General features: G+C 40.6%; 1 protein-coding gene across 5 annotated transcripts in view; it reads right to left on the bottom strand.

The window, feature by feature from the left end:
- The window catches only part of Tfcp2 (transcription factor CP2), a 59,855-nt gene that overhangs the window by 20,488 nt on the left and 26,188 nt on the right, over nt 1–13,179 (bottom strand). For all 5 annotated transcript variants that reach the window (XM_048364333.1, XM_048364325.1, XM_048364322.1 and 2 more), the window contains 3 exons: nt 9,765–9,841; nt 6,899–7,004; nt 1,874–1,980 (listed from right to left, as the gene is read on the bottom strand). In XM_048364333.1, the coding sequence (XP_048220290.1) occupies nt 1,874–1,980; nt 6,899–7,004; nt 9,765–9,841 (290 nt within the window). The remainder of the gene's footprint in view (nt 1–1,873; nt 1,981–6,898; nt 7,005–9,764; nt 9,842–13,179) is intronic.

Here is a 13,179-nt window from a genome sequence, read left to right as displayed (position 1 = left end):
TAATAGTGGAACCTTGTTTGACTGATCCCTTTCTAGCTTAGGTTAAGTTATAAGGGCTGGGAATGTAGCTTAAGGGTAGAATGCTTGCCTCATATGCACAAAGCCCTGAGTTCAATTTCTCAGCACCACATAAACTACCGAAGTTTCTCTCTGGCTCAAGAGATAGAGTCCTAGCCTTGAGCAAAAGAAGCCAGGGGGCTGGGAATATGGCCTAGTGGTAGAGTGCTTGCCTCATATACATGAAGCCCTGAGTTTGATTCCTCAGCACCACGTATATATAAAAAGCCAGAAGGGGCGCTGTGGCTCAAGTGGTAGAGTGCTAGCCTTGAATGAAAAGAAGCCAGGGACAGTGTTGAGGCCCTGAGTTCAAGCTCTAGGACTGGCAAAAAAAAAAATAATAATAATAATAATAAAGTAAAATTCTAAGTCTTAGACTATTCCTACCTCACAGAACTATTTATTCTTCAAAGTCTTAAATTTATATATACAAAGGTTTTGACTAACAAAATCATTATTTCAATGTTAAGAACTCTATAATAAACTATTGGCTATCATCACTACAAGTAAAGAATTGAGGGGGTATAGAAATTTGAACTCAGAGCCTTGCATTTGAGCCATTATTCCAACCAGCTTTTTGCTGCTATTTTAGAGATGGAGGCTTGTAGATTTTTCTCTCTGGGCTAGCTTAAACCTAGATTCTCTGGATCTCAGCCTCCTGAGTAGCTAGGATAACAGGCATGAGACACGAGCACCAAGCTGTAAGTAAAAGGTTTTTGAGGAGAATCATTCAAAGGACATAATCAAATATGCAAATAAAATTTTAAGTATACAACTTTTCAAAACAATTTTATGCATAAGAGTGAAAATCAGAACAATTAGTATGCAAATAAGCAGTAGATAAGTTATGGGACAATTGAAGAACAATATACTATGCATCCATCAGCAATTATTTTGGAGAAATACAAGTAAAATATAAAATTAGAAGGACAATTTTTAAAAGCCTCAATATTTCTTACTAAACAAAAGGAAAGTAATGTAACATATCATCCAAAATGGAGGAAGTTATTTTATTGTTAAAGTTCAGACTTTGTAAGCTATGTAGAGTAGAATGATAGTTTTCATCATTGTGAAAGTTAAAATGTGGGCTGGGAATATGGCCTAGTGGCAAGAGTGCGTGCCTCCTACACATGAAGCTCTCGGTTCGATTCCCCAGCAGAACATATATGGAAAACGGCCAGAAGGGGCGCTGTGGCTCAGGTGGCAGAGTGCTAGCCTTGAGCGGGAAGAAGCCAGAGATGGTGCTCAGGCCCTGAGTCCAAGGCCCAGGACTGGCCAAAAAAAAAAAATAAAGAAAGTTAAAATGTGTACTGAGAAATATATGTAGTAAACTTAAACCCAATTAAAAAAAATAGAACGTGAAAAAATAAAAAATCCTCAATGTCCAGGCACATGTTGAGTTTTCTTGAGAGGCTGGGACCCTTAATAGATTTCCATTCTAGAGGTTCAGGGTACAGGCTCAGTGGTAGAATTTTTTTTGTTTTTTTGTTTTTAATTGTTATAAAGGTGATGTGCAGTGGGGATGCAGTTATGTAAGTCAGGTAAAGAGTACATTTCTTTTTGGACAATGTCACCCCTTCCCAGTTCTCACCCAGTTTCTCCCTCCCATCCTCACCCACAAGTTGTACAGTCCTTTTTCAACATAGTGTCCAGTGAGTACCACTGTTGCACTTGTTCATCCTTGTCCCTCCAGGTAGAGTGTATTCGTATTGGCATGTGTGAGGACAAGGTTCATCCTTAGCACTAAAAAAATATTTCAAATTAAACCTATCTTATCCTTTATGAAACAATTTGGAATGCTATCAGCAATTCCTACCTGAATAAACACAGATGTCCTTTTTGCAGGGTCCCACAGGAACTCCACTGTATTTAGTTGGGTTGGATTAGCCCTAGGATCTATTATGCCCACAGACATTGGGATATCTGGAAACAAAATGACAGACAATTCTTACACTGGCCTTAACTTCTGAGCCCAAGCAATCTTCCTATCTCAAATTCACTGGTGTCAAGGACTAATGGCATTTGCCACCATGCCCAGGTCTACTTGGTATCAAATAAAAAAGCAATGATTCATTCACCCATAGTTACAAAGATTTTCATGTATCACACCCTGAATCCTAAATTTCTTTTTTTTTTTTTTTTGCCAGTCCTGGGGCTTGAACTCAGGGCCTGAATACTGTCCCTGGCTTCTTTCTGCTCAATGCTAGCACTCTACCACTTGAGCCACAGCACCACTTCTGGCTTTTTCTGTTTGTGTGGTGCTGAGGAATCGAACCCAAGGCTTCATGCATGCTAGGCAAGCACCCTACCACTAGCCACATTCCCAACCCTCTAAACTTCTTTCTTGCCAATAATTTAAAAAAATTGGTTAGAGTTAACATAGATTTAAAGATTCTTCTTCTACTAGCCCTAACCCTCATGGGGAGAAGGAGGAAGCCCAGGCAACACAATGAAACCCTGTTTAAAAAATAAACAAGCCAGGCCCAGTGACTTAAGACTATAATCTTAGCTACTTGGGAAGCAAATACTGGTGATGGCAGGTTAAGGCCAGACCCAACATAAAAGTTAACAAGACTTGAATCAATGGCTAGGTATGGTGGTGTCATCCCAGCAACAAAGGGAAGTACAATTGGAGGGTCACAGTCCAGGTTGGTCTGGTCAGAAAGTAAGACCCTATCTTGAAAATAACCAATGTGAAAAGAGGCTGGTGTAATGGCTCAAGGACTGAATTCAAACAAATAGCCAATTACAACAAAAAGACGCAAACAAATGGAACAAAACAAAGAGCCCATATATTGTCAAGTGAATTCCAACAAGGGAACCAAGACTATTTAAAAGGATGAAGAATGGTCTTTCCAACAAATGCTATTGGATACCCATCCACATACAGAAAAATGAAGTCAGACCTTTATTTTGCAACACATACAAAAACTGACTCAAAATAGATCTATGAGCTGAGTGACTGTAAAACCTGAAACTATGAAACTCTTACAAGAAAACATAGGGGAGAAGCTTCATAGCTTTGTATTCAGCAATTATTTCTTAGATAGGACACCAAAACCATAGCTAATTTAAAACATAAACTGGACGACTCCCCAATTTAAAACTTTTGTGTATCAAAAGGATATTATCAAGCAAGTGCTGGTAGCTCATGCTTGTAATCCTAGTTAAAAGACTGAAATCTGAGAATCAAAGTTCACAGACAGCCCAGGAAAAAAAACACTGAAAGATACTTATAAACAATTAGCCAGCAAAAAGCCAGAAATGGAGCTGTGGCTCAAGTGGTAGAGTGCCAGCCTTAAGTAAAAAAGCTAAGCAGGAGTGTGAGGCTCTGAGTTCAAGCGCCAGTCCTGGTACCAAAAAAAAAGAAAGAAAGAAAGAAAGGAAAAAGAAACAGGCACACACTAGTTGCTCATGCATATAATATTAACCACTCTGGATGCTGACATCTGAGAACTGTAGTTTGAAGCCAGCATGGGTAGGAAAGTCTATAAGGCTCCTATCTCTAATTAACCACCAAAAAGCCAGAGATAGAGATGTGGCCCAAGTGGTATTGCACCAGCCTTGAATGAAAAAGCTTTATGACAGTGCCTAGGCCTTGAATTCAACCAGTACAAGCACAAAAAAGGAAAAAAGGACATTATCAACACAGTTAAAAGAAAACTCAGAGAATGGGAAAGTATTTACATATGATTATACCTAATATTGGACTTATACCCAGAATATATAAAGAATTCCTACAACCCAACGACAAGAAACCCAAACAACCCAATATTAAAAAACAAGTAGGGCTGGGAATGTGGCTTAATGGTAGAGTGCTTGCCTAGCATGTATGAAGCCCTGGATTCAAGTCCTCAGCATCACATAAACAGAAAAAGCCAGAAGTGGCACTGTAGCTCAAGTAGTAGAGTGCTAGCCTTGATAAAAAAGAAGCCAGGGACAGTGTTCAGGCTCTGAGTTCAAACCCCATTACAAAAACAAAAAAACAAGCAAAAGCAATAGCTAAAAAAAGAATAAATTACCTAGGGATTAACCTAACTAAAGACGTGAATGACCTACTTAATGAGAACTATAAAAATCTAAAAAGGGAAATGAGGACACAAGGAGATAGAAAGATCAATCTCCCATGCTCATGAGTAGGCAGAATCAATATAGTGAAAATGGCCATATTGCCCAAATTGTTATACAAATTCAATGCAATCCTCATCAAAATCCCAGCTACATTCTTCACTGAAATAGAGAAAGCAACCCATAAATTCATATGGAACAGCAAAAGACCTAGAATAGCCAAAGCAATTCTAGGCAAAAAAAGCAATGCAGGAGGTATCACAATACCATATTTCAAACTCTATTGTAGAGCCATCATAACAAAAACAGGCTGGTATTGGTATAAAAACAGACCTGAAGACCAATGGAATAGAATAGAAGACCCAGAAATAAAGCCGCATTCTTACAGTCAGCTGATATTCGACAAAGGAGCTAAAGACATACAATGGAAAAAACATAGCTTCTTCAACTACTGGTGCTGGGAAAACTGGGCAGCCATATGTAGAAAAACAAGGGTGTAAGATATCACAAGAAATGTACACATTGCCCTATTATGTAACTATACCCCTTTTGCACAACACCTTGTCAAAAAATTTAATTAATAAATAAAAAATTAAAAAAACAAAAAACAAGCAAAAGCAGAGGACTAGTGGTTCACATCTTCAATCCTACCTACTCAAGAGGCTGAGATCTGAGGATTGTGATTCAAAGCAAAACCAAGCAGGAAAATCTGTGAGACTCATATCTCTAATAAGTTACTCAGAAAAGGAAGAAGGAGCTATGGCTCAAGTAGTAGAGTGTTAGTCTTGAGTTAAAGAAACTCAAGGATAGTGCCTAGACTGTAAGTTCAAGCTCGGAACCAGCACTTGTTCACATGTGCACATGCATGCGCACATGCACATTCATGCATGTGCGCACACACACACCCCCACACACAAATACCCTGAGCAAAAGACTTGAATAGATATTTCCTCAAAAAACAAACAAACATATAAATAGCCAATATATAGAGTGCTAGCCTTGAGAAAAAAAGAAGCCAGGGACAGTGCTCAGGCCCTGAGTCCAAGCTCCAGGACTGGCAAAAAAATTAAAAAATTAAAAAAATAACCAATATATTTCCTGTCACTAATCATAAGGGAAAATCAAATCAAAACCATAACGAGATACCACTTCACACTTATTAGAACAGTTATTACAAGACAAAGAGGGGGAAGATGGGTGGGGGGAGAAGAAGGAAGAAGAAGAAGGAGGATGAGAAGGAAGTCGAGCTAGAGATGTAATTCAGTGATATGGTACTTTCCTAGCATGAAAAAGCCCAGGGTTCCACTCTAAGAACAAGGAAGAAAGGGAGGGAAATAGAAAGGAATACGGGGAGAGAGGAAAGGAGGGAGAGAGGGAGAAAAGGAAGGAGAAAGGGAGGGAAGGAGGAAAAGAAAAAAGAGAAAGAAGTATTAGCAAGGACATGGGGAATTTGGAACTCTGAGCACTAATGACAATGTAAAATGCACAGCTAGTTGGAGAACAATACACTCATCCCTCAGAAAAATCTGAACTAGGATAACTAGATGATCCAGAAATCCCAGCTGTGGGTATTTATCTAAAAAAGAAATGAAAGCAGACACTCAAACAAATCACAGTATTATGGGGCTGAGAATGTGGCTTAGTGGTAGACTGCTTGCCTAGATGCATGAAGCCCTGGATTTGATTCCTCAGTATCACATAAACAGAAAAGGCTGGAAGAGGTGCTGTGGCTCAAGTGGTAGAGTACTAGCCTTGAGCACAAAGAGGCTCAGTGACAGAGCCCAGACCCTGAGTTTAACACCCAGAACTAGCAAACAACAACAACAACAACAAGCAGCATTACTCACAATATTCAAAAGATGGAAGCAGGGGCTGGGGATATAGCCTAGTGGCAAGAGTGCCTGCCTCGTATACACGAGGCCCTAGGTTCGATTCCCCAGCACCACATATACAGAAAACGGCCAGAAGTGGCGCTGTGGCTCAAGTGGCAGAGTGCTAGCCTTGAGCGGGAAGAAGCCAGGGACAGTGCTCAGGCCCTGAGTCCAAAGCCCAGGACTGGCCAAAAAAAAAAAAAATTAAAAAAAAAAAAAAAGATGGAAGCAACCCATGTATCTATTAACAGATGAATAAACAGAACATAGTGTATGAATACACACACTATAATTATCTGTCTATCTATCTATATACAATATTAGACCTAAAAAAGAAGGACATTCTCACATACACTACTATAAGGATAAACTCTAAAGACATTAGGCTAAATAATAAAAGCCAGTCACTAAAGGACAGATACTATATGGCTTCATTTATATGAGATACCTGGAATAGAGGCTACTAGGCACTGGGGAGATGGGAAATGAAGTGTTATTGTTTAATGCATATTATGTTTTAGTTTTGCAAGATGAAAAAAGTTCTGGGGATGGGTAATCCTGATAGCTACACAAAATGAATGTACTTAACACTATTGAAACATAACTAAAAATGACTACGGTAGTAAATTCTGTTATAAAGTAAAACATTCATACCATCTTACCACAATTTAAGTCAAACCAAAAACATTCAGAAGTAATGGATGCAACTGCCAGGGAACTTAAGTGTTCATACTTGTTACATTAGTTTGATGTCCTACATAAGTAATTTTTCTTTTTAATAGATTACCACTTCAAGGTTCATGCTGAACCTCTAAAGCATATGAATCAAGGTAAATGTCAAATGACTAACCCTTAGTCCATAATTAAAGGCACTTCCTGTGCAACAGTGTCTCTTAACTCACCTATGTCAAGAATCCTATCTCCCGGTCGGTTCCACCTCCAGCCTTCCAGCTGCTGATGCTCAGTGTACTGTAGCCTTCTGTCGTGGAATACTACACGGAATATACTCTAAAAGGAACAACAGTCAGTGAACTATACCCCTTGAAAACTCAATGTAGTAGAGTCACTAGTAGTGGGTCTTCAGATATAATCTAAATTACCTAAGAATCATTCATTTTCCTCTAAAACTTATACATCAAACTCTGTGCCTGGATATATTTCTTAACTTCTCATGTGTAATTTATTTTTATGGAAATACTAGGGTTTGAACTAAGAACCTCATGCTTGCTAGGCTGATGCTCTACCACTGAGCCATGCCTCCAGCTGTTTTCTTTGCCAGTCCTGGGGCTTGAACTCAGGGCCTGAGCACGGTCCTTGGCTTCCTTTTGATCAAAGCTAGCAAAAAAAGCTAGCTAGCTTTTGATCAAAGCTAGAATGTGGTACTGAGGAATCAAACCCAGGGCTTCATGCATGCTAGGTAAGCACTAAACCACTAAGCTACATTCCCAGCCCATCCAGCTGTTTTTTAAACTTTTTATAAAGAGGCTACAGTTACATAAGTAACTGTATGTAAGTAACTAGAAAATTTTTATTGGTTTTTGTTTTGTTTTTTTCCAGTCCTGGGGCATATTCCAAGCCCTCATCCTATTTTTTCATCCCCCCCCTCCTTCATTTCCTGTGGTGCTCATGATCAAACCAGGGCTTTAGACATGCTAGGAAGATAAACTATTATAATTGACATACACCCGCTTAATCTTCACTCTTGAAAGAGAAGGGTGTGTGTGTGTGTGTGTGTGTGTGTGTGTGTGTGTGTGTGTGTGTGTGTGTGTGTGTGTGTGTGTGTGTGTGTGTTATTGGTTATTCTTAAGCTAAGGTTTCGTGTGTGTGTGTGTTATTGGTTATATTTAAGCTAAGGTTTCACTTCTTGTCTGAACTGAGACAAAGATCTATCTATTTTAGGCCTTTCTGTCATAGCTGGGATGACAAGAACACACACTCATGCCCAACTTTTTTCAGTTGAGATGGAGTCTATGGATTCTTCTACCCAGGCTACCCTGGAACTATATCCTCTTGACCTCAGCCTTCCACATATTGATTGAGAAGGGGTCTTACAAACTTTTCTGCCCAGGCTGGCCTCAAATCAAAATCCTCTCCTCAGTTTTGCAAGTAGCTAGGACTACAGGCATGAACCCCCTATGCTCAACTTTCTTTTGTTTTCTTTTTATCAATTTTGTTGTTGTTGATGGTGGTGGTGGTGGTTGTAGGGCTTGAACTCAGGGTCTAGGCACTGTCCCTGAGCTCTTTTGCTCAAGGCTAGCACTCTACTACTTTGTGCCACAGCACCACTTCCAGTTTTTGAGTGGTAACTGGAAATAAGAATCTCATGGGGATTTTTCTGCCTGGGCTGGCTTTGAACCATGACCTTCAGATCTCAACCTCCTGAGTAGCTAAGATTACAAGTGTGAGCTACCAGTGCCTAGCCTGGTTTGGTTTTAAGACAAGGACTTGCTATATAACCCAGGTCTCAAGCTCAACGTAACGCTGGCCTCAAACTCTCAATCCTCTTGCCTCAGTCTCCTAAATATTGGGATTACAAGCATGCTATATAACTATACACAACTACATCTGGCTTGTAATATTCATGATATAACTGGCATTACATTTAAAACGTCAGTGGACATCTATGCATAATATCTCTACATGCTTTCACTGTTATGCTGTGTAATGTCTAGCATAGCCTTCAGTTATAAAAACAAAACTCACCACTTTCCCTGCTTGCTAACCTACCATACAATCTATACACATATAAACAATGAGAGTGTGAGGTTCATTTCCATCAACTTTCCTCTTCTTACTCCTACTTTGTGAAGGTACCTTCTATGGCTCAAGTGGTAGAGCACTAGCCTTGAGCATAAAGAGGCTCAAGGACAAAGCTCAGGCCCTGAAAAGAAAAGGTCTGGGAATATGGTCTAGTGGCAAGAGTGCTTGCCTTGTATACATGAAGCCCAAGGTTCAATTCCCCAGCACCACATATACAGAAAATGGCCAGAAGTGGTGCTGCGGCTCAAGTGGCACATTGCTATAGACTTGAGCAAAAAGAAGCCAGGGACAGTGCTCAGGCCCTGAGTCCAAGGCCCAGGACTGGCAAAAAATAAATAAATAAAATAAATAAAATAGTCTAATTTACACCCTCTAAAAAAAAAAGAAAAGAGGGGCTGGGGATATGGCCTAGTGGCAAGAGTGCTTGCCTCGTATATATGAGGCCCTGGGTTCGATTCCCCAGCACCACATATACAGAAAATGGCCAGAAGTGGCGCTGTGGCTCAAGTGGCAGAGTGTCATCCTTGAGCAAGAAGAAGCCAGGGACAGTGCTCAAGCCCTGAGTCCAAGCCCCAGGACTGGCCAAAAAAAAAAGAAAGAAAAAACAAAAGCCAATAGAACTATGGCTTAAGTGGTAGAGCGCTAGCCTTGAGCCAAAAATCTCAGGGATAGCACCTGGGTCCTTAGTTCAATCCCCAAGACTAGCGCACACACACAATAATAATAATCTCAAAGTTACTTATCCAAAAGCACATCATCAAGCCAGGGAACTTGAACATGGAGTTGTAGGTCTTTTGTTTCTGCAGCTCTGAAAAAATCTATGTGAAGAGAGGGACTAAGTCTGACTCCAAAAACAATAGATCAGTTTACTCTCAACCAACTGTAGCAGGTAAGTTAGCATCAAGCCCTTTATAAAAGCAAACGAATATTAGATTAAAGGTTATGTACTGACCCAAAAAGGGTCAGTAAAAGGATATTGTACAGAATTATTCACTTATTTTCTTTTACCTTCACCAATTTGCCATTAATTTCTGGAAGTTCCCCAAGTTTCCTATTGTCTAGCATTCGGATTTCATAAGACTGTCCTAGAAGAAAAAGGAGTCATATATTATATGTCTCACAAATTAACTTACCTAGATTCAGAAAAGATGAAATTCAGTTGGCTGAATATACAAGGTAACATCATTAGCATTGGTAACAATAACTATATGTCTTTACAAGACATTAGGCACTATGCTAAGCGTGCACACACTTGCACACACATATAATTTCATACACAGGATACTATATTCTAAGGTGCTCTAAATCCTATTTTCACAGGTAAAGAAATTGAAACAAGGATCTAAAATGAAGCCTGGTGCTAGTGGCTCATGACTGTAATCCTAGCTACTCAAAAAGCTAAGACCTGAGGATTACAGTTAGAAGCTCAGGCAAGAAAGTCCATGAGCTTCCTATCTCCAGTTAACCACCAGAAAACTGAGAAGTGGCACTGTAGCTCAAGTGATAGAGCACTAGCCTTGAGCAAAATGAGCTCAGGGACAGCACCCAGGCTGTGAGTTCAAGCCCCACAACTGACAACAACAACAAAAAGTTAAAATGACTGTGCAAGACCACATAACTGGCGAACAGTAGAGCTGGAGTTCAATACTTCTCAGCCAGTAACCAATGAGGGAAACATAAATTAAAAGAGGAAAATGTAGGGGCTGGGAATATGGCCTAGTGGCAAGAGTGCTTGCCTTGTATACATGAAGCCCTGTGTTTGATTCCTCAGCACCATAGAAAACGGCCAGCAGTGCCGCTGTGGCTCAAGTGGTAGAGTCTAGCCTTGAGTCAAAAGAAGCCAGGATGGGGCTGGGGATATGGCCTAGTGGCAAGAGTGCTTGCCTCGCATACATGAGGCCCTGGGTTCGATTCCCCAGCACCACATATACAGAAAATGGCCAGAAGTGGCGCTGTGGCTCAAGTGGCAGAGTGCTAGCCTTGAGCAAGAAGAAGCCAGGGACAGTGCTCAGGCCCTGAGTCCAAGCCCCAGGACTGGCCAAAAAAAAAGAAAGAAGCCAGGAACAGTGCTCAGGCCCTGAGTTCAAGGCCCAGGACTGACCAAAAAAAAAAAAAAAGAGGGCTGGGCAACAACAAATGCTGGAGGGGATGCGGGGAAAGAAGAACCCTTCTCCACTGTTGGTGGGAGTACACATTAGTACAATCACTTTGGAGAACAGTATGGAGGTTCCTCAAAAAGCTCAGCATAGACATACCCTATGACCCAGCCATACCACTCCTAGTCATCTATCCTGAACAACAGGTCTCAGGATATCAAAAAGACATCTGCACATCCATGTGCAGCCAAAATATGGAAACAATCCAGATACCCCACTACAGATGAATGGATCCAAAAAATGTAGTACCTATACACAATGGACTACATAGCGATTAGAAATGATAAAATATTGGTATTCGCAGGGAAATGGTCAGAACTTGAACAAATAATGTTGAACGAGACAAGCCTAGAATACAGAGAACAAAGGGGCATGATGTCCTTGATATATGACTGTTAGGGTGGGGGGGGGGGGGGGGAAACGACAGTAGAGACCAGATCGGGGAAACAAAAAACTTCTTTTCAAATGGTATTTCCACAGGTTTGGGTCAGCGACCTTACATTATGTATCTAAAATCAAACAACTACTAACCATAAAAAGGTCTAGAATAGACCTATCTGTGGATCACAATAGCTCAACAGCTATGTACATATGATCATATAAGATGAGGATAAGCAAAAACAACTTCAAGAGAAGGACACAGGAGGATTCTATTGTTGACATTACATTTAAAGTTCTAGGTGGATTTCCTTTGGTGTACGCTACCTGGTTACTGTGTATGACTTTGGTATACTGGGTATTGTATATACATGCCTACCTGATCTAGGGAAGGGAAAGAAAAATGAGGGTGTAAGATATCACAAGAAATGTATTCACTGGGCTGGGAAAATGGCCTAGTGGCAAGAGAGCTCACCTCATATACATGAAGCCCTGGGTTCGATTCTCCAGCACCACATATTTAGAAAACGGCCAGAAGTGGCGCTGTGGCTCAAGTGGTAGAGTGCTAGCCTTGAGCAAAAAGAAGCCAGGGACAGTGCTCAGGCCCTGAGTCCAAGCCCCAGGACTGGCCAAAAAAAAAAAAAAAAAAGAAATGTACTCACTGCCTTATTATGTAACTGTACCCCTTTTGCACAATACCTTGTCAACAAAATTTAATTAAAAAAATTTTTAAAAAAGAAAAAGTGAAGGAATATACTCCAAATTTAATAGTAAATACATCAGTAGACTAATATTTCTATCTCCGAGATTAAATATTTCCTTCAAATGTTAAAGTTCATACAGAAGCATTACTCTTTTTGAGGATAGAAGGCTTGTATTACTCTTAATAAAGATTTTTTGAGGGCTGGGGATATAGCCTAGTGGCAAGAGTGCCTGCCTCGGATACACGAGGCCCTAGGTTTGATTCCCCAGCACCACATATACAGAAAACGGCCAGAAGCAGCGCTGTGGCTCAAGTGGCAGAGTGCTAGCCTTGAGCGGGAAGAAGCCAGGGACAGTGCTCAGGCCCTGAGTCCAAGGCCCAGGACTGGCCAAAAAAAAATAAAAAAAAGATTTTTTGAAAGAAAGACAAACAAAAGGAGGGCTAGGAATATGGCCTAGTGGCAAGAGTGCTTGCCTCGTATACATGAAGCCTGGGGTTCAATTCCCCAGCACCATATATATAGAAAATGGACAGAAGTGGTGCTGTGACTCAAGTGGCAGAGTCCTAGCCTTGAGCAAAAAGAAGCTAGGGACAGTGTTCCGACCCCGAGTCCAAGGCCCAGGACTGGCAAACAAACAAAGAAGAAAATGCAAATTAAGAATATTCAAGACGACATAAGTATTATTTATATGTGTGTATGTGTATATATATAGTGTGTGTATGTGCATGTGTGTGTGTGTCTGTGTGTGTGTCTGTGTTATTAATGATCCAGGTGCTAGTGGCTCCTGCCTGTAATCCTAGCTGCTCAAGAGGCTGGATCTGAAGATTGCAGTTCAAAGCCAGCCTGGGCAGGAAAGTTTATGAGACCCTTATCTCCAATAAACTATCAAAAAACTGGAAATCAAACTGTGGTTCAAATAGTAGAGTACTATTCTTGAGCAAAAGAAGCTCATGGACAGTTGAGGGGTCCTGTGTTTGAGCGCAGGACCAACATACACACACACACACACACACACACACACACACACACACGTGATATTAAAACAAATCTCTGGTTGGGAATGTGGCTTAGTGGTAGAGTGCTTGCCCAGCATGCATGAAACCCTGAGTTCAATTCCTCAGTACCATATAAACAGAAAAAGCCAGAAATGGAGTTGTGGCTTAAGTGGTAACGTGCTAGCCTTGA

This window comes from Perognathus longimembris, chromosome 1 (genome assembly GCF_023159225.1).
Source record: "Perognathus longimembris pacificus isolate PPM17 chromosome 1, ASM2315922v1, whole genome shotgun sequence".
NCBI classification, from domain to species: Eukaryota; Metazoa; Chordata; class Mammalia; order Rodentia; family Heteromyidae; genus Perognathus; species Perognathus longimembris.
The sequence above is the reverse complement of the archived record's forward strand: the minus strand, read 5'-3'. Positions and strand labels throughout refer to the sequence as shown.